Source organism: Strigops habroptila, chromosome 7 (assembly GCF_004027225.2).
Source record: "Strigops habroptila isolate Jane chromosome 7, bStrHab1.2.pri, whole genome shotgun sequence".
NCBI classification, from domain to species: Eukaryota; Metazoa; Chordata; class Aves; order Psittaciformes; family Psittacidae; genus Strigops; species Strigops habroptila.
The window spans coordinates 53,563,231-53,589,223 of NC_044283.2; the positions used below are offsets into that span (position 1 = coordinate 53,563,231).

At 36.6% G+C, this 25,993-nt stretch overlaps 1 protein-coding gene across 5 annotated transcripts in view; it reads right to left on the bottom strand.

The window, feature by feature from the left end:
• TBCK (TBC1 domain containing kinase) overlaps nucleotides 1–25,993 on the bottom strand; it is a 99,603-nt gene that overhangs the window by 21,097 nt on the left and 52,513 nt on the right. For all 5 annotated transcript variants that reach the window (XM_030492836.1, XM_032920068.1, XM_030492835.1 and 2 more), the window contains 3 exons: nucleotides 22,602–22,638; nucleotides 21,055–21,216; nucleotides 9,913–10,088 (listed from right to left, as the gene is read on the bottom strand). In XM_030492836.1, coding sequence (XP_030348696.1) covers nucleotides 9,913–10,088; nucleotides 21,055–21,216; nucleotides 22,602–22,638 — 375 coding nt within the window. The remainder of the gene's footprint in view (nucleotides 1–9,912; nucleotides 10,089–21,054; nucleotides 21,217–22,601; nucleotides 22,639–25,993) is intronic.

Here is a 25,993-nt window from a genome sequence, read left to right on the forward strand (position 1 = left end):
TAGTAATACTTATTAGTCTATTTGGGCTGCAAACAGGACAATTAAAAAAAAATAAAATAGCCAGCATAACCACTGGGAAAAGCTTAAGTCCAAATAGCATATCACATGTAAGGTGCTTGTTTCTTCCTTTTATTCATCCTTCTCCTGTCATCTAATTACTCTTTTCCAAGGCAGACATGGTACATAATTTCTAAAAAATCAGCCCTCACTCTTTCTTAAAAAAGGCAAAAGCTCTACTTTGAGCACAGTGTCAGAGGGTAGGTAAAAGTCCAGTTACACAGTTGTGATTTTATCATATCCTAACTTCAAGCATGAATCTTGCTTTACACTAGTCAGCTATAAGAAGTTGCTCATCAGGGAAGATTGCTTCATCAGCAGGCTGGTAATAGGAAAGAGTACTTACACTTAAGTCTGAGGTCTACTTGCCTTCCAGAAGTTTCTCTGACAACACCCTAAATTCTTTACTTTCAAAGTACTTACTCTTCTCACCCCATTAATTTTCAAATAGGCCTGGGAATTGCTGAGCCATATGCATTTACTGCTCTTAATAAGAAGAAATAGGCATTAAGAATTTATTATTATTATTTTTTTAATATTAGGAATTAAAGCTGCCTAAGCATTCTCCAATTAGAAGTCAAGCTTCAGAAAGATTAAAGCACTCCAAAACACGAGGCTGGCACAATCAGAGCTCCTATCTCTTTCTCCATTAGCCTGTAATCTCTTATAAGCATTTCAACTTGGCTATTACATGAAGATATACACTTTTTTTTTTTTTTTTTTAAATAAGCGAGTATCTTTAGTTCTGCTGAACCTGAACTGAACAGTCCCACCTGATAAAACACTGAGGCTATAAAGCAACTTTTTATCCATGGAAAGGATAGCTTTATCTGAGTAGAAGCTTTTGTCTTTGAAGTTCGTGAACCTTATTGCAGCAAATTTAACACAGAAGGAACTTCACCATGAAAATCATCATAATCGAAATCTGGGGTTCAAGTAAAACCATCTAGTCAAAGTATCGAAGTCCTTCATTAAAAAACCCCATTCTCTATGGATGATGTCATTCCAGGGATTTGGAATATAATGTTTTGTTTCTGAAACCAATGTATGCATGTATATCTAAAAGTAAGACGACAAAAAACCTTTTAAAACCATCTTAGAAGATAGTGGTTTTGAAGACTTGATCAAACAGAGGAAGAGACAAAAGCAGATTCAGACAGCAACCAAACAGATGCAACTCCAGATCAAGGCTCACACTAATTTGAAGCAAAGACATTTCTGTTTGTGCTTTTTACTTTAAATATCCATGATGGAAGAAAGCTAATATATTTTTTACAGTGAATTCCACCTAAATAATACTCAATCCCATGTTGCCATCATATAAGCTTTGTGATAAATATATTTTATATGTAGTAGCACTATTTTATATCAATTAAAACACAGCAGTCAGAAGAAAACTGGTAGAAGAGGGAGAATAAGCAAGAACAGGACACTTCAGGACAGATTTATAGGCAAAGCCACTGCTATTGGGCTCTTACCTAAAAAACAATTTTCAAGACAGTTTTCAGGAAGTATCTAAGAACAAAGCCAATTAAATAAGAACACTGGATTTTAGCTGCATCATCCAAAAGTATTTTATGACTGAAACCAATCATCACCAGCATGTTTGCACTCAGTATTTTCCATGCAAAAGTTTTTGCTTATATCCTTCATAATTAAGTAGATGAAAGTAGTACTTTATTCCCTAGGAACATTGTCCTTTGCATGTTTATCTTTGGTGGGGTGTTTTTGTTTGTTTTTTAAACAAATAGAATGACTACCTTGAATTCTGATGGCCCAGTAAGTTCTTAACTCCTGTACCAACTGAGAAAGAATGACGCTTAAATTCACTGTTACTGACAGAAAGAAGCCTAAACAGGCAGGTAAGTATTCTAATGATCACAAATAAAAATGAATACAGGTCTTTATACACTCCCTAATTCTTCTCCCTCCACCCCCACCATTTTTTGATGATCATTATTAGCAAAAGGTAATACAAAAAGGCTGCAATGTTTCTGATATTCGATCAGTATTATTTATACAGGAGGAGCAACCAAATGTCCAGATTTTAGGAACTGTTTTTGAAAATTTTCCAAACACTTTAAAGTTCTCAACACAACCACTCTAGCAAACTCATTCTTACACTTCAGTCTTCCCTTACCATCATATTCTGCTTCTCATATTCTCAAGTCAAGACATTGCTGCCTACCTTTGCTATCCTCCCTACCTCCCTTTACTTCCTATTTCTGAAGTTTGCTCCATTTCATTTTGCAAGCTGTACTTCTCTACCCCCTCTCCACCACACTGACTCCCCACAAAGATCTCAGCCCCAGAACCCACACCTTAAAAAGGAGTGTGCAAACAGCAACTTCTAGCCAACTGTCATCCATAAGCATCCTCCAAATGTTTTCATACATCATTGTAGGCAGTCTACAGGAATGTAAATGAGCTCTGCTTACCAAATAGCTCATTATTAAGGAAACCTCTCTCTCTTTCTCCCTGGAATAACATAATTGAGTGAGTAAGCTGAGTCAGTAGAGCAGAAAGACAAGTTACTCCTTGCATGCAGCTAGGCAGACATGCTGCAGTTTCATTAATGCTTCTGATACGATAAAACAGGTAAACACTTCTCACCAGTGCAGGGAACCATTTTAAAATAAAAAGCTGATCCATAATCCACTCATGCCTGAAAATACCCACAAGATGCTTTAACATGAAATAAAACTTGAAGTAAAAGCAGCAGCAAGAATGATCTTGCAAGCCTTCCCCACTTTACAACAGTGCCTCTTTTTTGACTCTTGATAGATGCTCTCTCCTTGACAAGAAATTGTATTATTTTGCCTTGAGAAAAAAAATACTACAGAATCTTAAACTGTCAGATTTCCTTGCCCTCTTTAAAACCAAAATCAACGGGAATTTTATACCACATCTCAATGCAAACTGTAACTGGAAGAGGAATTTCCCTTTCTCTCGCAATGTGATCACATATGTTACTTGGTGTCAGACAGAGACCTGGGGTTTAGGCAATATATCTTTTTTCAGGATTCAACTGTAGTTGCTATTTATCCATGATTTCTGTTCTCTGAACTGGCATTTGCAATGGCACCATTGCTCTGGGACATTTTCAGTTTGCAGGATGGGCTCTGTGGCTACCTTTTGCTGAAGGTTCAACTTTGCAATCAGTACGCACTTTTTCTTCTAGTTACGTTGTCACATATATTTGAAAATCAGGTTTTCCACTGGTAAAAATGACAGATGAGGAAAACAAAAAATATATATATATATATACACACACAGATGTAACAATTTTACTAGTAGATTAAGATGATGTTGACGCAATCACACAAACCACCAGACAATTTGTACTAGGCTATTAACTGCAAGAATGCAGCAATAGCACCAGGCAAGAGAGCTGCATTCAGGAAAGTCTTTTTCATCCTCTCACTGCACTTCCTAATAAAGTTAGATCATAATGACACTGCATCCTGTCTCAACCGAGAAAACACACAGCACTTAACCTGGGCTGAGGTGCATTAAGACAGGGATGCGATGGAATCCTGGATCCCAGGTTAGCCCTAGGTGGGGTCCCATACAGACCTATGTAGAGAAAAGAAACTGGGTAGGACAGAGGACTGGGGAGCAGAGGAAAGAAAACACCTTAGGCCTTTGATAGAAGTATCTCTGACATAGTACCCCCCCTCCCCATGTAATGAAATTAATTTCTATTACATTTTCTCAATAGCACTGTTACACAGCACTGTGCTCTAAGACGTAACTTTCACAGCAGTAATATATGGCATATATGTGGAGGAGTTAGTGCATGCTGGAATGAGAGTTGCTGTGAGTGGCAGGAGGTAGCTATGACTGTGGAAGCATAGTGTGTGAGATAAACTACTAAGATCCCTAATATATAATTGATCAAAGGCTACCAAACCCAGAATCTGATTTTAAAACATTTTCAAAACCAGACCCACCCCAACCCCCCCCCCAAAAAAAAAACCATTCCCACAAGATGCAGAGAGAGAGAACTGGGTAGATTTTTTCTTTTTCTCTTTTTCTCTTTTTTTAATTAATTTTACAGGTATAATTACCTCCCCCACCCCAGCACATTTGTTAATCAGTCATGGAATCCCAATTGTGTGAGGTCAAAAAGGTCAGATACACCCAGCTTTCAACTTCAAAGCAGGTATAATCACAAAGGCTTGTGAGGAAGGACTAGAGAGACAATCAATGAATCCAGAACCTGAGCCTACGGCTGCAGCAGAGAGTGCTCTGGCTGCTCCAACTGCTCCATTTACATTCACAGCAGACAAACATGTCCCAGGGAGACTCGGAAACTAAGCCTGTACAAAATATGTTTACAATCCTTGAATACAATCTAAGTGAGTGTCTAATGAACTATTAAAATCTCACATAAATAATATTTAGATTATTATAAACATACTCCTTTAATTCTGCCTCAACTAATAAAAAATACAGCCCATTTGTTTCAATAAGTTTACATTCAATTAAAATAATTGCTATTTATATTACAACCTTAAAATCCCACAACTTTCATTAGAGACTCGTAAATTAACATTTAACATCAGTTATTTCTTAAGCCATATATTTCTTGTTTTATCCACTCTGGTAACTGATTTAATGCCTTATCGTCTATCAGAAAAAGTTCTAAAACATAAGAAAATACATTCATATTTTTAAAACCAAGCAGAGTAAAGAAAATACTAAAAAGGCTTCCTTCACCTAATTTAATCTGCAGAAACAAAGTGCTGGAAGCAAGAGGTTTCCTTACACTCCCCACTTTTTGTTTTCTGGCTGCCTGGCGTAGAAGTATGAAAAAAACTTGGAAAAGCTAACATATACACAAAGGAAGTTCTGAAGCTTTCAACAATTCCTAAAAATATTTGCCAGAATATGATGAGCTTATGACATGCCTAAATAGTGAACTGTTTATTCACTCACAGGAGAGAGACATAAAAGTTTTAACCCACTCATCTCAAAAATGACAAATAAACCCAGCTTCGCACTCAAGTCAGAAAAACAGAAGCATCAAAGGCACATGCAAAATAAGTTAGAAGCATTAACTCAGATCTTGATTGGTTAATGCTTTGCACAACAAACTAAAGACAAATTTGAGGAACAGCTTTCTGCTGAGCTGTTCCTAGTAGAACAATGTTCCTAGTAGAATAGTAGAACAATGGAAGAAGAAAACAAAGACAAGTTCCCTACAAAACCAGAACACAAACCTGAAATAGGTCAAGGCAGTCAGAAGACCCTTGAGGCAGAAGATACATAACCACCATTATGAACAGAATAGACACTTCATTGCACTTTAACATTTCCTAGCTTATACACTGAAACAGAAATGTTGGTATACACTACTCATCATGATGCTTTTAGAAGAATAGATGGACTTTACACACCACTTATTAAAGGACTCAGTATAAACCTCGGCAATACATTTTTTATATGGACAAATATACCCTAGGTGCACATGGGAAGTTAGAAGCAACTGAGTGCTGGTATATTTATTGCCAATAGGCCCAAATTCCCATCTGTAAGAAGTCTGTCATGCAAGATATCCTTGATTATCTGCAAAGAAAAGTGAACCACCAGGAAAATTTGCTCATGCTACTTGTCCTGGGTTCAGGACACGACACTACTTTTGATAAAAACAAGTATTTTTCATGTTTGTACTGTTTCATCAAGCCATTAAGTCACCTTTCCGCTTAGGTATTTCTCCTACTTCACAAAAAATCAAAAGCTGAACTAGACTGTTGGCATTGACATCAGCGCAAGGAACAATAATCATCCGGTATACTATTCTCCAGTTGAATGCTTTAATTCCCCAACATTCAACAGGAACTCTCATCCTTGAAAAGGAGATTCGTAGTTGAAGATCAAGACAAAGGCATAATTGTATCAGCTTTGAGATTTCTGGGAGTCCACCTGCCACACCTGAGCAGACATTGATAAAGAAATTGCATCACTCTTGCTTTTATTTAGAAATATACAGGTAGCTGGAGAGAGTGTACACCTACCATGTCTATAATAATGGAGATACAGGCATAGAAGAAAATTGCTACATGACAAGTGTTATTTGGCTCTGTGACTCCTGCATATTCAAGAAAAACACTTTGGGAGTTTCCAGGGGAAGAAGTTCTTCAGGGGGAAAAAAAAAAAAAAAAAAATCATCTGTGCACTGCTCAAGAAAAAATGATAGACACAAAGCTGAATAAACTGCTATTAAAATCAGTGAATTTGAAGGGTTTTTTTCCATTCGTATTTTTGATACTTTATCTTTCTCAAAATAAACATGCAAACCCACTTAAGATGTACATTCATTTTCTCTGAAACTACTTCCTCCTTGAGATTTTATCTCAGTAGAATTATGCTTACTGGCTGAAAGAGTAAAAGATTAAGCAACACAACAAGTCCAGGAGGGAAGAGAGCACCCAAGCCTATTTACAAAGTTGGAAATAGATACCACTAAAATGAAAACTAAGTCACACTAGTGATAAAAAGAGTCAAAACAATTTTGTTTTGCTGACTGCTTATTTAGGCAGAAAAGTGTTCACCCAGGGGCAAGTACTTCTGATGTTATTATTAACCAAAGCACCATAAAATGTAGATATATACAAATACATGAGTAGCCAATAAAAAGCACTTAAGAAACAAACCGAAGCAGCTTAGAAAGAAAATACAGGTATAGGAGTAGGAGACAGCTGTGGTGTTCAGAATTGAATACACTGAACACTTAATGTTTCAAGAAATCATAAATTAACTTCAGCAGCAAACCCACAGCTTGCTTTGTAAAAGGAATTTTTTCTTACCTTACCCACTTTCAAATACAGAGGTGACCTACAAATATAAAACGAAAAATGCAGGGAAACAGCAAAGTCATTTTTCAAGATCTAGACTGACCAGCAAGGACACAATGGTGTTTTAGAAAATGCATTAAAGGCTACTGTGCATACTAAAGATTGAACTCAGATTCCACTGCTTTCAAGTAGGAAAAAAATGTTTCCTCATGGCAGCAAACACCAGTAGAGGACATGTCTGAAGATAGTTCCAGGATTAAGGGTAAAAACCCCAACTAACCACAAAACCCCCCCACCCAAAAAACCAAAAAAACAAAAAACCAAACCACCCCCAAACCAAAAGACCAAATGTTTTTTGGTGCAAATAGTACATTTCACCAATAATTTCAATTTTTTATTTCAGCACTGTTGCTCAAAACCCTGAGAAGTGTCATCTTATAAAGACAAATATCCAGAAGTACAGAACTGGTCACAACTGAGAGGTAGCTCATTAATGGCACATGTTACACAGGATTTTTGAAGTGTGAACCATGGCTCCTGAAAGAACCATAACACTCTCAGCTTATATGTATCTGTCTCAAAATCCGACACACAGAAATACAGCAATGAGGGCAAACACATTTGTAGACTGTAACTTAACATACGAATTGTCTTCTTTCTCATTCTGGTGTCCATGAGATAAGCTTCCTCTTTGCTACAGAAAAAGCCTGAATACGTTCCCCATTTCTGTATAAATTTCATAGTGCTGCTCCATATGATAAGCTAACCTCTCTGCCCCCAAAAAACCCACCAAGAAACAAAAAACCCAAAACCAAAACCAAAGCAAAACAAGCAGTGTGCTGTGTGAGGTGCCCCTGCAGCATGGCAGGGAGGTTGGAACTAGATGATCTCAAGGTCCTTTCCAACCCTAACTATTCTATGATTCTATGAAAAAAACCCTACAGTTCTACCCAAAAGATCCAATACACTTGACCTTCAAAAGAAGTTAAACCATCAGTTACACTACAGTAAATTAAAAGTGCTTTGTTGTTCAGTAGAAATGAAAGAGAAGGCAATAGATGTTACAGTATTTATTTTTCTTCTCTATAACATACCAAAACCATTAGTTTAATTTCTTGGAAACTGTGGAATAGATGAGCCTAGTTACTGGCATTGTAAACAAACACATTGTCTGGAATGAAAATAAAATGACTATCAGTAAAAAAAATACCCAACAAATTTCTTGGGAATTCAGAAAGAAACTTTGCTTGACCCAAAATAATGAATTTTTATCTTTGCTACAAATATAAATCTTTATTCTATTTACCAGTTCAGTAGACTATTGCTGCTTTCTCCCATCTCCGTCCTTGCTATTTCCAGGTCCCTTCACCCTGCTTGGCACAGCACATCCTTAGGATTGAGGAGACTTGCCGTTTTAGTCTCTTGTCATAATGTTAAGAAAAGCTAGCACATATACAAAAACATTTTCACCATTAGTACCTTCAGGCATCGGACCAGGCTGTCAAGAATGACTGCATGATCTCTTTCCCTGGAAGTTTTCATGATCTGACAAAACCAACCCCCGGGCAACCCCATCTGAATTCAGTATTGGGATTGTCTTCTGCAGGAATTTGTACCAGATGACTTCCTAAGGTCCCATCTGAACTATTCTATGAATATGCAGCCCTTAGCTCCTTCAGAAAATCTCTACATCTCTCTAGAACAGCACAGCAGCAGTTGTGTTGGCTACAATTCCTGTACGATGATAACCAATATTCTCCTCTCATTTTTTTTTCCAAATGCCTTTCTAGATCCACCTATCTCTTAAATCACTGTAAGTGCTTTGAAGTTTCCTTTTGTTTTGCATTTGCATGTCTAGCACTTGGAGCCCTAAATTTGTGGGTAAGGCTTCCAGAACATACAGCTATACAAATAAAATCAAAACAAAAAACGAAGAAAATTACTGAATATCAGATTCAGGTTTAAGGACTACTTAAAAAGTAAGATCCACACTCAAGTGTATCTTACACTACTTAGTTTGTTAGCCAATACACTACTTAGTTTGTTAGCAGTTGGGAAAACAATGGAAAGACTAAAACCTAATGCAATTGACCAAATAGACATCAGGTCTATATATACTACCCCTAGTATTGCAATGTACTCATGTATTCCAATTGTAGGAGAACCTGGAGGGAAAAAACCCAAATAAATAACACTGTTTAATTTTTAAGAGAATGACTAGATTTATACTGCTGAGAGGAAGGGAAGCAATCATTTCAAATCACCATTCTTAAGATGGTGTACCTGGCAAGAGAAACACCCATCAGATTTTACTGGAGAGAGGAGGGAAAAATATTCTTGCTAAACTGAGTATCTATTTAATGCAGATATACTGTTAGCCACTAGATATTCTTTGCTAAGACAAACACAGGCATAACTCATATACCATATACTACCTCTCATGATGACTTGAGCCATACCTTTGACCTGACATGCTAAGATGGAAAAAGCAGACAGAGTTGCCTGCATCACTTTCCAGTTAGCTATTTCTCACTAGCAAACTGTTGTTTTTACTATTTTTCTCCTAAGATAAAGCCTATTTGTAGTTTTACAGATGAGTTGTGGACATTGTTCTATTGTGGTAACAAACACCACAGAGCCAAAGGAGCATGAGTTGGGAGAGGCAGAAATACAGCACAAGAAGAAATAATTTTACTGGCATATACATCAAAGAAGTTGAAGTTCAAAGCAGTTGAGGTTAAGAAAAAAACAAACCCAAATAACCTTTCAGTTAATTCTCATTCACTGTATTGTTCATTAAAATTTATAATATGGCATAGGCTCTAATATTGTGGACTTACTGACAAACAAATCAGAACATCTGATGAATGTGTCAAACCCCTGTGCTTGGAAGTGACAACATAAATGCCAGTAACTGAGATTTGGTGGGTATTGTCTTCCTGTTTAAATTTTAAAGAGGTAAAAAAAAAAAAAAAAATCAAAACCAAACCCACCTGGGGCAGGAGAAACATGCAGTCTGAACAATTGTCCCCTCTCCAATTCCCAGGTCACTTACTAGGTCACTTCGAGGTGCTTCCTGATAGTCAGCTGAAAAGCAGGACATGGAACTTCTTGTGCCGTTGCTCTCACTGGCTTGCCGTGGAGGCTGCGCATATTGCCTGTATGTAGCACTCTTTGGGGTCCAGCGAAACAGGTTGATTGACTCACGAACACAACGCTCAATATCAATCTCTGATCAGGGATTTAAAGAAAAAACAAGAAATGCAAGCATGAAAAAAAATCAGTAAAGCCAATTAACCTATCTATGATATTGTTAAACAGACATATATCCATTTATACTTCTGTGTCTCTGCCTCTCCCCTTTAAAGGGCGCATAAATTTCAAAAATATTTTCCTATAAAAAAACACTTAGAATTTTTAACGAAAAACTAGCACAGACATTTTAGGTATTAATTTTATCCCCAGTTATGTATGGAAATCTGTTTAAGAGAAGTGTCACAGAACTTTGACCAATGCAAAGACAGGAATATAACAGAAGCCTAGTAATTGTAAGGCACCTTCATTAAATGTTTTTGCAAGTCAGACTATTGACTCTTGTAAGTATATAAGTACATGCAGTCCATCAAAAGTACATTTCACGTATGGACATCAGGATTTTTTGACCAACCACGTTTCTTATTTGTCGGTGCTAGAGTCAGACTGAAAGCTTTAAGTTGTCAAATGTTGTGTGGCCTGCCATTTTGACATGTTACCTATCTGGTGGAAAATGGGAGTTCTCAGCATTAATTTGTGTTTGATGGCAAACGCGATGGATTTGTTTTAGAGCTTTATTAAAAAAGCCAAATCAAAACAACAAAGTAAAAAAACACAGTCCAAACCTTAAAAAGACATTCATAGTGAAACATTTTCACTGAAGGAGTAAAGTGCTGTGTATGACAAAGCATTACTCAACCTGTAAGGAAAGCAGACACCCACCAAATAGGATGCATTCTAAAATAAGCTGTGGTCAAACAAAAATTACCAAAGCATACTGAAAAAACATGCAAAACAAAAAAGTAAACCTATTACAAATACAATTTTTGCAACACTAAGCATCCTGCCTATGTCTATCATCTAACAACATGTAACATAAAACTCATTAGTTTTGCATCTCCTGCCTGAAGTCTCATGAAAAGAACACTTATCCTAGCCTGCATTTAATGACAAACCCCGTGTAGTGTGCCAGACAAACAATGGGAACATTAGCACTACTTGTGTCTGTCCCAAGAATCTGTGGATGATTCATTACAGCACTCACAGTTAAGGTGGAAGCATCAGCTTCTATGAAGAAAATAGTGGCACTGTAACCAAGCTTTACATATCTCAAGCAGATTTACTGAATTGCCATGGATCACTCATTGCCACCAATAGAATTGATGCATTGCCATCAATCAGGCAGTTCCTCCAGAAACGTCAGTCATCTGCAGGGTGGTGAACGAATGAAGCTGAAATTGAAGCTTTGGCAGAATATTCTAGCGGGACGAGATTACTTACTTTGCTTAAAATCTGAATGATGTGATCTATTAATCTCCCATTCAAAAAGCTGACTGTATTCAGGTAGGATACAACCTGCAGCATATTCTTTAATTCCACTGAAGACAACATGCTTATGTGCTTCCTTTTGAAAAAATCTGTGACTAAAACTGTGGTTTGCCCGATTTTAATTCTAGCTCTAAAACCTTTTTGTGGCTGCAAAGGTAAATCACAGTTTTACTTACCCATTTCAGATTCCCAAGTATTATTGGGATAATACTTGCCAGAGATAGACAATGTGGTATCTCAACAGTAACTAGCGATTCATTCTGTGATGACAATATATTAGATTTTTCATTTTGAATATACTGCAATGGAAGATTGTTATTTAGTATCATTCCACGTAACTGGAGAATTTGACACAATTTCTAAATTCAGATAAAGACAGCAGTTACCTTTCACTGGTTGTTATTCCTAGAGCTCAGAATATACTCTGAATCACGGTCATTACAGTCGCTTTCTCTAAATTTCTAAAGACTCATTTTATTCATAAAGTTGAGAATTTCAGTTCAAGACTGTAGCACGTTTATGGCTTTTGTTTTTTTTCCTGTAAAGAGACAGCTATAACTGTGGGTTATAGCCCTGTCTCCTGAGATTCTTAGCTAAGGAAATGTCAGCAGTACTTTTGTAATATGTGAGATGAAAGCAGAATTTAGCCAGTAAAAAAAAATATCTGAACAACAATAATTAATAGCATGAGAAACATTTGGTTGTGAGAGGGCATAACAGCCTACAAATATCTGAAATTGAAAACAGAGGACTGGGGGATGGAATAGGAATGCTATGTGCAGTAGAAAGTTATGAAAAGGCCGAAAGCAGAAATTGAGATTGACAGAGCTAAACATTGTGACAGACTATCAAAATATTTTACCTAGTAACAGCTCTCTAATTGCAAAAGGAATCAATTTAGAGAATTGGAAAATGCAGCAATGGGTTTCCCTAAAAACGATATTCAGTTCTCACACACCAGGGTCTAAGTAAAAAATGTAGGAGTCTGTTGTTCTGTGATTCTTGGCTGTTTGGCTTCTCATTTCTTCTAAGCAGCACTTCAGGAGGGCAGCGGCCACGGCTGAAAATGACATTCCATGGAACAAGAGGGAATTTTAAATGGTTTGTGAGGGAGGCCATCAAAAGCCTAACACCAATTTACAGTCTGCTGACTAATTGATCTGCTTCTAAGTAATACAGAATAAAAATATAACAAGGAGATTGTGGTTTCCACAAATACTAAAACAAATAACAATGCATGCACATAGGCACATGTATGCCTGTATTTGGGAATGGTCAACATTTATTACCGAGAAGGGAGACAAAACTATTGGTAGTGAAAGAATTTACTCACATTCTTTTTCTTCTTTTTTGAAAAACAATTAGTTTTAGGATACTGGAATTACTACATTAGACTGGTGTAAATATTTACAGAATATTTATTAGTCACATTACATGAAGAGCCGTCACACTTGAGTAACCTTCAAGCCTGTTTTTACCCCTTGTTTGAAATTTCAGTTTAAGAAAAATCACTTTCTGTCCGTAATTAAAATGCAATGCAATCTTTTTCAGCCTTGCTGGATAAGATCTTTTCTCCTCCTTTTGGAAGTGTCTGCTGTGCTACTTCAATTTTAATTTCTTCCCATGCTTTTTCACATATATAACAAATGAGTCAGTCTCCAATTAAATGGCCATCTTTTGTTATCACACCAAGACCTAGCATTCACACAGTATTAATCCTGCTTGTACTCTTCCTGCTCCCAAGTAACAAGCCAGAAAACACTAATGCTTACACCTTATTGAAAACGTACTGTTGGTATGTCAGAAGTGTAGATATATCAAGTCAGTGCCAAGGTTCTTGAGCAGGACTATGAACAAATGAACAAAGAATACCTCCCCAGGATGCCAGACTACTTGACATGTGCGAACAACTTAGAAGAACATCCTTCTGAGAGCAGTCTCTGCATAAATCTCAAGCAAGAAAAGAAACATTCTGAAAACAAGCAAGAACAGAAACATTAGAATGGACAGGGAGGGCCTGCTCACTCATGGAGATGTATATGTAACATCTCTGTGCTCTCCAAGGTCCCAACACCGAAGTGTTCTGTAGTTTAAAAAGCATGTCTTCTAGTTTTATTCATACAAATTATTTTGCTGGAAAATCTGTAACAAAAACATGCTGACATAATATGATGCCATTAACTGTGAAGTATGCGCTAAAAAAATTTAAGCCTAACTTTAAACATAAAATAAATACCATAAAAATAAGTTCTCATTTCAGGATTTAGCATGTCTTTAAGCAGTCTCATTTTCAAAAAGTGCAGAGTGCCTTCCAAAAGCGAAAGTTGGCACCTGAGTATCTAGGAACTAAAAATCACAAGTTTCATTTTAAAACATTGGTTTTAGGAGTTCTGGCTCAACAAAGCTTAAGTATTTCACAGCCAGCCTGCAATCAGGCTTTACGAGAAACAGTTCCATGGCACCACCTAATTCCTCCATTATCGGGCATCAAAAGACTTTTCCTGAGATTTCTAAATATGCAAATAATACAGGAATTGAAAAAGGTGGGAGTGGAAAAGTAAATAAAAAGTGATCTAACAGCAATATCCTGGGTTTGCCATGGCCCCATCCTAATATTAAACCTATGGAAATGTTTTATTACTTTTCTGAACTAAACATCGTGGTTGCTCTAAGATGTTATTAATTTTGCTCTGTTTGTGCTAAATTATCATTCCCTACCAAGCTGCCACCTTCCTCTGTCAAGAGCCTCAACTGAAAAAGATGGCTCAGCCTGACATAGCTGCTTTTTAAGCTACATGTATATAGTGTTTATTATTAATTACAGATACAGGAGAGAAATAGACTGCACTTTAATGAGATGTTGGAAAGCAAGCATCAGTTTAAAGGCAATACACCTGTGACAAAAGCACACAAAATTTTTTAGTTTTACAGCAAAACTGGACATGCATACATTGTTCACAGCAAGCGAAAGAAAGTAATGGAGAAAAACCTAACACAAATGATTCTTTCTTAATGAAAATGTACACAGACCAAGTCTTTGTGTGCACTTAATCAATTCCAGAGCCTTTTCCTTGGGTAACAGGACACCAGTTAAGAAATTTGGCCAAAATAAACTGCTTCTGCATTTTGCAAACAGCTCAGATTTATGGGCTTGGTTTGACCTCTCCATCACAAATACTTTACTACCACCCTGCCAGGCAACATCAGCTTTCACCACACAGCCACATAAATAGGCCAGAAAACTTCTGTACTATAAAAGCTGGGAAGCTGAATAGGTCAGCCAGTTCAATCTCCAATTCCTGCTCTCAGAAGAGAGTGAGTGGTGGAAGGCCACCAGAGAAGATGCATCAGAGAAGCATCATCTTTGATGACACACAAAAAGATACATTAAGCCTAGATATTTAAAAGGACAAATCTAGGAAGAGAAGTGACATTTTTGTCCAACTTCTCTGTATCTATTATTCCTAGAAGGTTACTATAAATCAAAAAGTCAATGGAGAATTATTCTCTATATAATTTATTTCATACATTACAGGATAGTGGTGTTACTTCGCTGTTTTGAGGATACTGATTTGCTCTTACTTACACACATCAGCATCCCTTTCAGTGCATCTTGGGACAAAATTTCAAAGGCAATGTAAATATCAGTCATTAATTTATAACTCTTCAGCTCATATGAGAGAAGTCTTCATTCTTCTTTCGACATGGATGCTAAGTGTGTCTCTTTAAAGAGCTGCTGAGAGGACAAGTGCTGTTGGTCAAGAAGCCATCCTATTTTTTATGAAATGCAGCAGGTTTAAAGAAGTTGCACTTAGCTAGAAAAATGACTGGATACAGAAGCAAAGAAACAAACTATATACTGTGTCTTCAGACAGACTGCATGTTGCACGGCTGTAATAAGGATCAAAATTTCAATGCTGCATTAACAGGCTACCTTGTCTGAGAGCACATTACAATTCTTTCACTATCTTGGAATTAAAAAAAAAAAGTCTCCAGACAGTTTTCCACAGTCAATATTCTTTACTACCTCTGGATGATATTGCTGTTTTTGTTGTACATGCAACAGCTGAGCCTGAATGCCCGGAAGCACTGGTTAGTATATCAAAGTGAGATGGTCCAGGCCCTAGTGTCTAGTGCACACTCTTGCTTCCGAAGCACTAGCCTGATCCTGAACCAGTTGTAATGCTCATAATTTTAATGACAGGGAAGGGGGGGAAAAGAAAAAAAAAAAAAAAAAGAAATGGAAAAAGCAAAAGGAAGGAAATTATCTATTTACACATTTGTAAAGAGAAAAAAAAATTTCCCACATCCTGGAGCAAAGCTTAGATGAGAGTGGCCTGAATTCTGTCTTTCCACGCCTAGAAATGATAGTATTTTATTCTCTTATGTCCGCTTTCCCTATGAAGAGTACATATAGGCTCTATCAAGGAACAGGAGACATAAGCTGTGCATCAGTGATTTTAAGAGATGCACTAGGAAAGTTTTACTGATGAACTCACTTTACCCTTTTTATGAAATACCATCTCTCGAGACAGACAGTCCTTTGCTAAAGGATATTTGATTTTCTTCTGCCAGTGACAATTACAGACTAGAAAGAACACTAACATGAATACAGGATTTTGGTATATTTTCTTTAATGTGTCACCCACCAGTGTTTCTCTTTAGTCTCAAGAGGATAGAATCTATAAATAGAACTGCATTTTGTTCATGTCACTACAAGTGGAAAATGTGAATAGTTAAAGAATTCACAGCTTCAGGTAAAATGACATCAATCTTACACAATTTGACACTACCTAACAGCCTTGGTGAGCAGGTATGTCCCAACAAATTGCTCTGCTTCTGTACCAAAGCCAGGTCCCAACCCAACGGCTGTAAGCCATAAAAACCAAACCAAAACACACACGCACACACACAAAAAACAAATGGGGTGTTGCAGGGTGGGAAGGGGGAGGAGAGGAGAAAGGAAGGAAAAAAGCAAAAAGCTCACTTAATAGCAGCTACCCTCAGTTTATGCTTCATAAATGCCCCTATTTAGCAATGATAATCTTCAGGAATTGAATTGTAAAATACACCTGTCTCTACAGAAAACCATCTAACACAGCAAAGATGAGGAATATGTACAGAAAAAGATGTTTCTATAAATATCAGCCTGACTTACATCTTTCAGGAAAAGAAAACTGGAAACATGATTTCCTTTTTAATTCTGATACCTTTTTCTATTTCCAATCCATTTTTAATGTCATAGTTATAGTGCCATTATCATGTTCATCATGTGACAGAGACCAAATTGCTGATTTTCTTCAGCTATACTGTAATTTGGGAAAGCAGTCCAGCTCTGCTTACTCCATGGCAAATCACCTTTCAGTGTCATCTTCCACAAGTGACAACAGTTTTGAACTTGGGCAAGCTACAACAAAGCCACATGTCAAAATTTCACAGCTGAAGTTACAAAAAAGGTTTCATTTTAGAAGAGCTATTATGACTTCTCTTCCTCAGAGTCTTCATCTGAGCAATAGGACGTTTTCAAAACTGTATGATAAAAAGTCAAACCCTAATCAAATCACTCTATTACCTTTTCTTTTCTGATGCTCACTGGCATATAGAAGGCCCCACTGTATCTCTTTCAGTCTCTTCAAAGTTAGTGTTTTGATCTCAGAACTTACACTTTCATTCAAGAAGTGGTGAAACAATGGGAACAGAGACCAAACACCCACAAACAGCATGGGCTAGGTGGACAACTGCCATTTCTTCCTCCTACCAAACCGTAATTAACTAGATGCTGAACCACCAGAAATTCTGGCACAATAAAAACGTATGAATCATAGATGTGGGCAGACAAAGGATTTTCAGGAAGAAAAACAACAGAAAGAAAAATGGTAGCAACCTAAGGTCAGACATGTATCTGAAGTAGAGTCCTCTGATGCGTGCCTAATTCTGCTGCTGCCAGCAGAAACACATCATTCAAAACTGCACCATACAATCTTAGTGTAGAATTTCACTAGTTTTTAATCTATAGTCCATTTCTGAGCTGGATGTAATCCTTCTAATTATTTATTTGGTTTTCACCATCATGGGACTCAGCATTTTGGCATGTCACTACAATGGCAACAGATAAAATTGTTTCTCCTACATTTGAGAAACTCTGTTCCTTGAAGAATCATTTTTTTTTGTGGTTTGGCGATAGCTAGCTCCTTGACTACATGTTGCATCTTAAAGCTACATGCCTATGTCCTACAAAGTAGAATCCTCTATGTTTTCCACTTCAAGCATTTTATTGTAGCTCCCTGTTGCACTGTATTGCTTTTCCACAGCTAGTTTTTCTGGAACTCTCATCTGAGACCAAGGTCAAAAGACAGTTCTTCCAAAGAAAGAACTTTGACCTCAGATGAGAGTTCCAGAAAGACTAGCTGTTGAACAGCAAAGTTACAAAAGATCAGCTTATTACGTGAACTAACCTAAAAGGCTTATTTGAAACTATGTTTTGTCTCACATCTAGGCTTAGTGTTTCCCTATTCTCTAACAGCATCCATCCCCATCTTTTTGTTAGTTGCCCTATGCCTTCTGTAGTCCATAATCTCCCTATGTCAGTGGTGGTATTGGCATGGATCTCTGGAGGAAGATCTATCTACCAGGCCCTATATAGCACCGCATTCCAGGTGAGAGTGAGGTGGTTTATGAGATCCTTCAACTGTTTGCAAAGAGGTATACACATCCAGATGCTTCCTTCCTGGGTTTGTTTCCTAACAAAAGCTGCTGGTGACTCTGTACTACTTGTACAGGGGCTAAGGAACTTAGTAATCAAACCCAGCTACAGTAATCAGTAATCATAATTTTTGAGCGGCATAATGTACATTATCGACAAATAGAGCAAGATGCTAAAGACTAAGCTATAAGAAAACCTGCAAGTTTTAAAGCAAAGCTACCTATATAGCTAGCCCTCAATGCATGAAAGAGTCTTCTGGGTTGCAAATTTGCTAATACGCAAGATGGAAACATACCCAAACTGGCTTAGTACAAGTCAGTACTGGTCTGTACTGCGTCTGTTGCTGGTAGATCAGGAACCACATCATAGTAGTGCCAGTTTCATCATCCTCATTTTCCTGCCACATTCTTCCAGTACGTGTCAGATAAAAGAAAACCAAAGGTAACACATCCTGCAACTGCTCTCTTGCATCACCTGAATAAGATGAAGTTTACCAAATCTCAAAACTACACATAAAGAATTAGCAACGACTCCAGGGTTGGTTTTGTTTGTCTCAAATAGTATCTCCTAAATCTTCTCTGGTACTGATATGTTTAAATCAAATTTATACATAACAAAGCTCCTTAGACACAAGGAAAAAAACCCTATGAAAGAAAAAATGAAAGAGAATAAAATAACCCACCGGGGGGTAGTAATTTCCCAAACAACCTAATTCTATTTAAGTAATCAATAATGGCACTGTGCCCTTCTTTTTCTTCCCATCATTATCTTTTTTAAACAGTAACTGAAACTTTGTTACATGTGTTTCCAGTGAAATGGAAATAAAGCAGTGGGTTGGTTGGTTTTTGGTTTTTGTTTTTTGGGGTTTTTTTTAAACAAAACTTTAAATATACATTTTTGGAAATAACTACTGTAAAAACAAGAAATCTTATAGTGTTCCACAAAGTTGTATGATTGCAGTAAAATAGCCTTATCAGTCTGGAAAGCAAGTCACTTTCACTGGCAGCCTGAGATAAGCCATTCCAGTGCACAGAAAGCTTAAAAACCGCAGGAGTTTCAGATTGTTGAGCAACAATTGATTTTAGATTGAAATTATCACAGATGTTTTGAAGAACATAATCTCTTCCTCAGGGTGACCCAGTTTCAGGTGAAGGTTATTTATAAATTACTTTCAGAAAAATTCTCAGACATGGCACACAATTTATTTTAACCAAAATAACAGAAGTCCCATTTGGAAGACACAGGTGACAAAAAGTCAATACCCCTTAACCAGAAATAAGCCTCAGGTCAGAAAGAGAAGGCACAAGCTATCATAACTGTATGTTCAAAGAAGTTACTGATTCCAGAAGACTCAGCTAGTCCAATAACATTTGTCTTTTAAGTCACACTAGGATTGTCTTCGATCCCGATTCTTTTTTTCACTTAGTAGTTGATTTATGATACAGTTTGAACTAATCTCACAATATTCAACTGTGCCACTATTGGCATCCAAAAATAGTGTAGACATCACCAACATTAAAACAAATAAATCTTTTCAGAAACACCATTCTATCAAAACATTTCCTACCAGAGTATCAGCAAAGCTGTCCTAATCAGCAGAAAGCATGTACATTATAATCCTATGGATTTTAGTGATTATTGTATAAACAGTCATGTATTATGAGAACCAATGCATTCTTACACATGACCTCAGCATAAAGTACTTCAACTGTCAGTAAATCAGCAGGTTCAAGATAAATTGGAATATATGATTTAGAACCACTCAAGGAAAAAAGAAAAATAGGGTGAAACTACCGCAGGCAAGAAAATAAATATTAATGAATCTATATTTAGCTAAGACATGCAGCTAATAGATGGGGGGGGGGGAGGAAAGGAGGAGAGAGACAATCTTTCAGTTTAGCTCCTACCTTTTGGACCATCTGAAAATACCCAGTTAAATTTAATAAGAACATTTGAAATGACTAAGTATATAGACCGAAACTGAAAAATCCCACACCATAAGGAATGGCCTAATCAATTTCTGATATATTGAAAAATACAGTAGCAATTCCATTGTTACATACTGAACTCAAAGGTAGCAATAAAGCAAAATTTTGAAATCTGGATGCATGCTCAAGGGTATACAGTGGGAGAATTTGTGACAGTAATATTTAGAGAAATTGCAGAGCTTCATCTCTGACAGCTCACTGAACTCCTGAGAAACTGATTTACGCAACTATGAGCTTAGCTTCAGCCTGCTTGCTGCCATATCCTAGACTACTGCTAACCTCTGTAAACTCTGCAGTTGTGGAGACTGCCACACTTAAGACCTTTTAAACTTAAATGCTCTTACAAACTTGAATCTCTCATTGAGGTTTGGGCTTTTTTTTAGGGTTCTTCTGACGGCTTTACATTTCAAATGGAAACTGATTTAACACAGAGCAATACCAATGGCTTCTATACTGCTTTCCCTAATCCTTCTACATTAATTGCATCCACAGCAAAAGTTTAATCATTTTTGAAAGTAAAACAGGCTAGTACCAGCACCAACGTGGAAAAGCATTGTACAGAACAGCACTGATTTTTTTTTTCACTAAGAAATCCCCATCAACTGGATTGTTTCTATATACAGCATGTCTACAAACAGTTGCTTAGGAATTACTCAATATTGTTCTAAATTTCACAAGAAAGTATACCTATCTACACCTGGAAATAATAACAAGCTCACCCAATTCTTGCTGGTACAGCAAAAAGACTTCCGATTTCATCAAACTGTAGTTAAGACCTACATACTCTGACAGCGAGTTCCCTAAATCTACCACGATTTCCAGACACATGCAAGATTTGTAGTATATATTCACTTGCAAGCACATACTTTCTTCAGCAACACACTGGGGAGGACAGAGGAAGAGAGAAGAAATATTTTTTCTGTACCTGGCAAGTCTGAAAAAAGAAGAATGCATTCATTGAATCCATTAGCCAGAAGACGATCCCTCAGCTGTTGAAGTATTGCAACTCCAATACAGAACGGGAAAGAGGAATTTCCAAGCAGTAATGTATCCCACAAGTGAAAAATTTTGTGCAAAGGAAAGACATCTGCATGATGAACAAGCACAATAAAAAAAAAAGAAAAAGCTATAGGTATATAAGTTGATAAAAACATATACACACACAGCCTTTCTAATTTTTCCTCTCTTAGGGTTATTTTGCTTTTATTTGGCAGCAAAAAGGACTCAGCCTGTTCAGAAACAGGTTTGTCTTCATATGTAGTTTGATTATTCTGGAAATCATTAGTGTCTTCTTTCATTATTAAATATTTAGAAGTGTTCAGATTTTCATATTTCAAACACACAAAATTAGGGAATTTATTTTTCTTTTGGCACAGTACAATTATGCATTAGGACATGCATATCAGTTTTTCCAACAGTATGAAGACATTAATGAGTTAATCAATAAGCTCAACTACTTAAAATTAAACAAGAAAATGAGCAAAACACAGCAACAATTGGCAGAATAAAGAAAAGACAAGGAGAAAGGTCTGTAAAAAGTAGAGACATTTTACATATAAAGCTGAAGTTGGCTCTCCTAAAAGAAGCCATCTTCCAGCAAAATAGTCCTAACATTCTATTGCAATTCATTGCCAAGGAAACCATCTCCTTGGTTTTCCAAAGGTAGTGATTCTTATGAAAGTTCTTATGAAAGAATGGACAACTGCAAGAACCAATGCTTTACAGTCAATATCTTCAGAAACTGCAATCAAGAATCTCACATTAAATTCTTTGATATTTCATCAGAGATATAATCCATCAGCTCTTTTCAGAGCTGCCAATTTTTTTTTTAATTCAAAGTCTGCCAATGTTGACATGACATTAAAAAAAAAGTAATCAAAGAGATCTTTGAGGAAAGAAGGTTTTTAATTGCTTTCTGGACCTGCTGTATTAACTTTGTCCTTTTTCATTAAAAGCTTACCAAATTAGAAAGCTGTTTTAGTTCCTAACACACATGCACAAATCTCATAGTAAAGTAGTGCTAGTAAAATGACAATGCGTCAAAGGGCAATGAAAAAAACCCTTGTTTCACTGATCTTCAAAACCAAAGTTACTCTCTTTCTTACATTATTCGGGTGAGGGCAGGGGAAGCTGGTGAGGTTTGGTTTTCTTTTTTAACTATAATTGTATCTTTTTTCCAGTAGATAACAGCTTCCTTTGCACACCCCCTAAATCCTGCATGGGTAAAATAATCCAGTTCAAACTTAATAAAATTCTTAAAAAAAAAAAGCTAAATATTGTAAAATCATGGCACAAAGTATGTGAGAGGCACTGTTGAGATTCAAACCACAACACATATGCTTGCAAATTATAAGTGACCTAGTAAATGATAGACACACCCCACCAATTAGGAGGAAGTTAGCTGAAAATGTGAGAAAAATTATGCTGAAGAAATTTTGAACATTTAATCAGAGAAAAAGGGTGCATACTCACGTGTGAACATTGTAAGAAACCAAGGAATAGCATAAAGCTGCAAAAGGTGGTGATGAGGGAAGAGAACAAAAAAATGGTTTAAAAGTTGAACTTATCTGTGACAATTATCTTCTACATTAAAAATTGCCTAACTTGGCATAAATGTATCTAAAATAGGAAATAACAAGAGTGGCAGAACAACTATCACACAACTTTTAGCCTCTCGGAGATGCTCTTTCCTCCCTCAAGTTCCCATTCGCATTTCTTTCCAGTTATTAGTTTGTGATACTGTACTGAAAACAATAACAAAAACAACCATCACCCTCGCTAGGCTTATGTTTGCAAAAAATAACCCCCAAAGTCTTAAAGAACTCAGAAACGTGCTCTATTACACCTTAACTGTTCTCACCTTACATATATATACTGCTAAGTGATAACAAGCATAAACCAACTTCCATATATCTTTTTTACTATGGAAAAAACCCCTGGTTCTATATAAATAACTAAAAGTGCAAATCACAATTTCCAACAGAAAAATTAACTGTATCTACCTTTTTCTCATATGTTGGTATTTATTAAAAAGTATACTTGGCATTGAACAGCAATAAGAACAGTTTCATTCTCAGAAGCATATAGTGCCAGTTACCAACACCTAAAGTATTCATGTTGTTATACTGTGACCTTCAAAGGCAGGTGTCATCTGATTTGAGGCTGCTTCAGCACTTATACTACTACGAGACTGTCTAAGAACTTGTGCTGCTGCAATGGCTACAGAAAACCTTTAGTTTCTGCCAACTTTCATTCTCGTAACATCATATAGAGAAAAATTTAGTATGTATTAGAAAAGCTAAGCATTTATGTTACCTTAAGAGTTTCTTAATTTTCAATTAAACATTTAGCACGTTGAAGGCAACAGAATCTATTTTCCTGAAACACTGAACTGCATAGAAAGTCACCACAAATTAGGGATGCAAGAGCGAGATGATCATTGTTAAATTTTACTCAGTTGCATAGCTCATGTGCTCTGTTTTCCGCTTCTGAAGATTTACAGTTAGACTTAAAGCTTAATATATTACTTTTTAGCTCATAAAGTGCAAATTAGTCCTTCTATTGAGCTTTCCCTGGAAGCAAGCAAATGAGAAGCAGAAAGCCTAACTGATATTATGTTAATAAATTACTACTTATTCCATAAACCCTTAACTGGGTTATGGCACTGGCTAAACGATGCACACATTTGCTGAAAAGCTCTTTAGCACAGCTCTAAGTTTTATTTGTATGTCTTCATCTGAGCATCTAATAATATCTGAACCACACTGTCCATAAAACTAAAAAAGTCATGATGACCAGAGTGTTCACCACTTTCAGTATTCAGGAGGCTTTTATAAAGCTTGGCCTCCAACCAGCCAATTGATTTTAATGGTTCAAACTCCCTTAAACCGCCTGAAAATGGTGATATTTCTATTAGTGTTTTCATCTTCTAACACATTCATACTATTATTTCACCGAGTATATCTTTGCATGCCTTCAATAGATGGTTCTCTGCTCAATAACAACATACCCTGTTCCCTGAAATACCTCCTACAGTGGTTATGATCAGCCAATACCTGTTTGTCTGCTTGCTTTCAATGCAGTAGAAAATTAAGCACTCCTAAAAGCCTGAGGCTCCTCTTTGCTTCGAGGTACATATTATGCGGAAGTAATTTTGAACTATATTACTTCCTTGGTATTTAAAAGCAACTATTTCCTCCTTTTCATACATTTGATTAATATGCTTAACCAAAGCAGATCCACACTTTCTCCTAATTTCACAAACACCTCTATCTTTTATGCATTTACATAGAAGTATACAAGAAAATACACAAAATTTGAAACATTAAGCAGATTATTAAAAGGTAACCACACGGCAAAGCACCACTTTGCTCTAAACCATCATCACCAAACTTATCAACAGTGACATGAAAATATAGGTCAAACTACTTAAGTAGAAAGTATTAGGCAAGTTTTTATTGAAGGGATTTTTCCATCTCATTTTTGTAATGTTCTAAGATGAGGAGGTCTTGGTAAACCTGAAGAGGTTATGATTACTATTAATAAGCAAGCAAAGAAAAGCCACAACACTGGTCATATTATTCCACCATACAAGTCAAATTGAAAAACACAAACGAAAAGAACTGGACAGAGCCTTGAACCACGTGGTTTAGGGCAAGGTGTCCCTGCCCATTGCAGGGGGGTTAGAACTAGATGATCTTAAGGTCCTTTCCAACCCTTACGATTCTATGATTCTATGATTCTATGACTTGAAGTCCTTAAATAAATAGGCTACCAAAGTCTTAGTGAAGTGATTGCACTTTTAACATATTATTAGTAAATGCTGCCCTCTAGCAACCACTGGCTGGAACAGCATTGGGCCATGCTTCTGTACTAACCAGCTGCTAATGTGGAAGTCTTCAACCTCTCACTACTGAACACTGAAACATAATGGGGCTGTAGGTTTTACTGACACTTGACTCTTCGCAGCTGGGAAACATACCTAATGTTTAATCAAAGTATCGTTTGAACTCCTGGAACAGCCTGAGAATAAGTCACATTAAAATAAGAGCCTGTAAAACTAATACTAAATTTCTTTTAGAGTGAACTTGAGATCAGCAATGCCATAACTATCGTTTTGCTTTGCTAGCAAAATTCAAGCTCTTTTTTGGATATTTCTTATACATTAAGAAAACAGAAGTGCCCTAACAGAAGTTCCCAATCAAGCAATCTGAATAAATCCACATGGTTTTTTTAGTTACATTTGTCCTTATGCTTGGTTTCCTTCTCCATCTTTCCCTATCTCATTTTTCCTATCTAAAGCTTCTTTTCCAATAGTGCTCTGCTATAACAAATTCTGATCAATACCTGACCTTGGAGACGCATTTCATTGTTTTTCGACAGGGTGAAAATGTTTTACTCGCCCATAGTGAGATGGGCATATTTTGAAAAGAGTGCATCTCCCATTAGACACTCAAAGCTCTTAGAGATACTGGCTCAAATCTTGATGAAAGCCTTTTCCATGAGGATTTCATTAATTCCCTCCTATTACTGTCTGGATTGTTTCATATTTGACCGTTCCTCCAGAAGATGAGAGCTTTACACACTTGCGTCTACAGCAGATTGAGATTTCAGCTGCAAAGACAGTAGTTTTAAAGAAAATTAGGCTCAGGGGATTTTGATTCTAAAGATATTTCAGAAGAAATAGCAAGGTGAAAATGAGCGTTAATGTTTGTTGTTGGGGATAGTAGGGAGTATTAAAAGGCACACACAAGCTTCTTGTTCTGTGAAAAGTCTGTAAGAATTAAGTGGCTGTATGTTGTAATCTTGTATGATTCAAGTGTACCTTATGAACATTATAAGACAGCTACAGTGAAGATATGTAC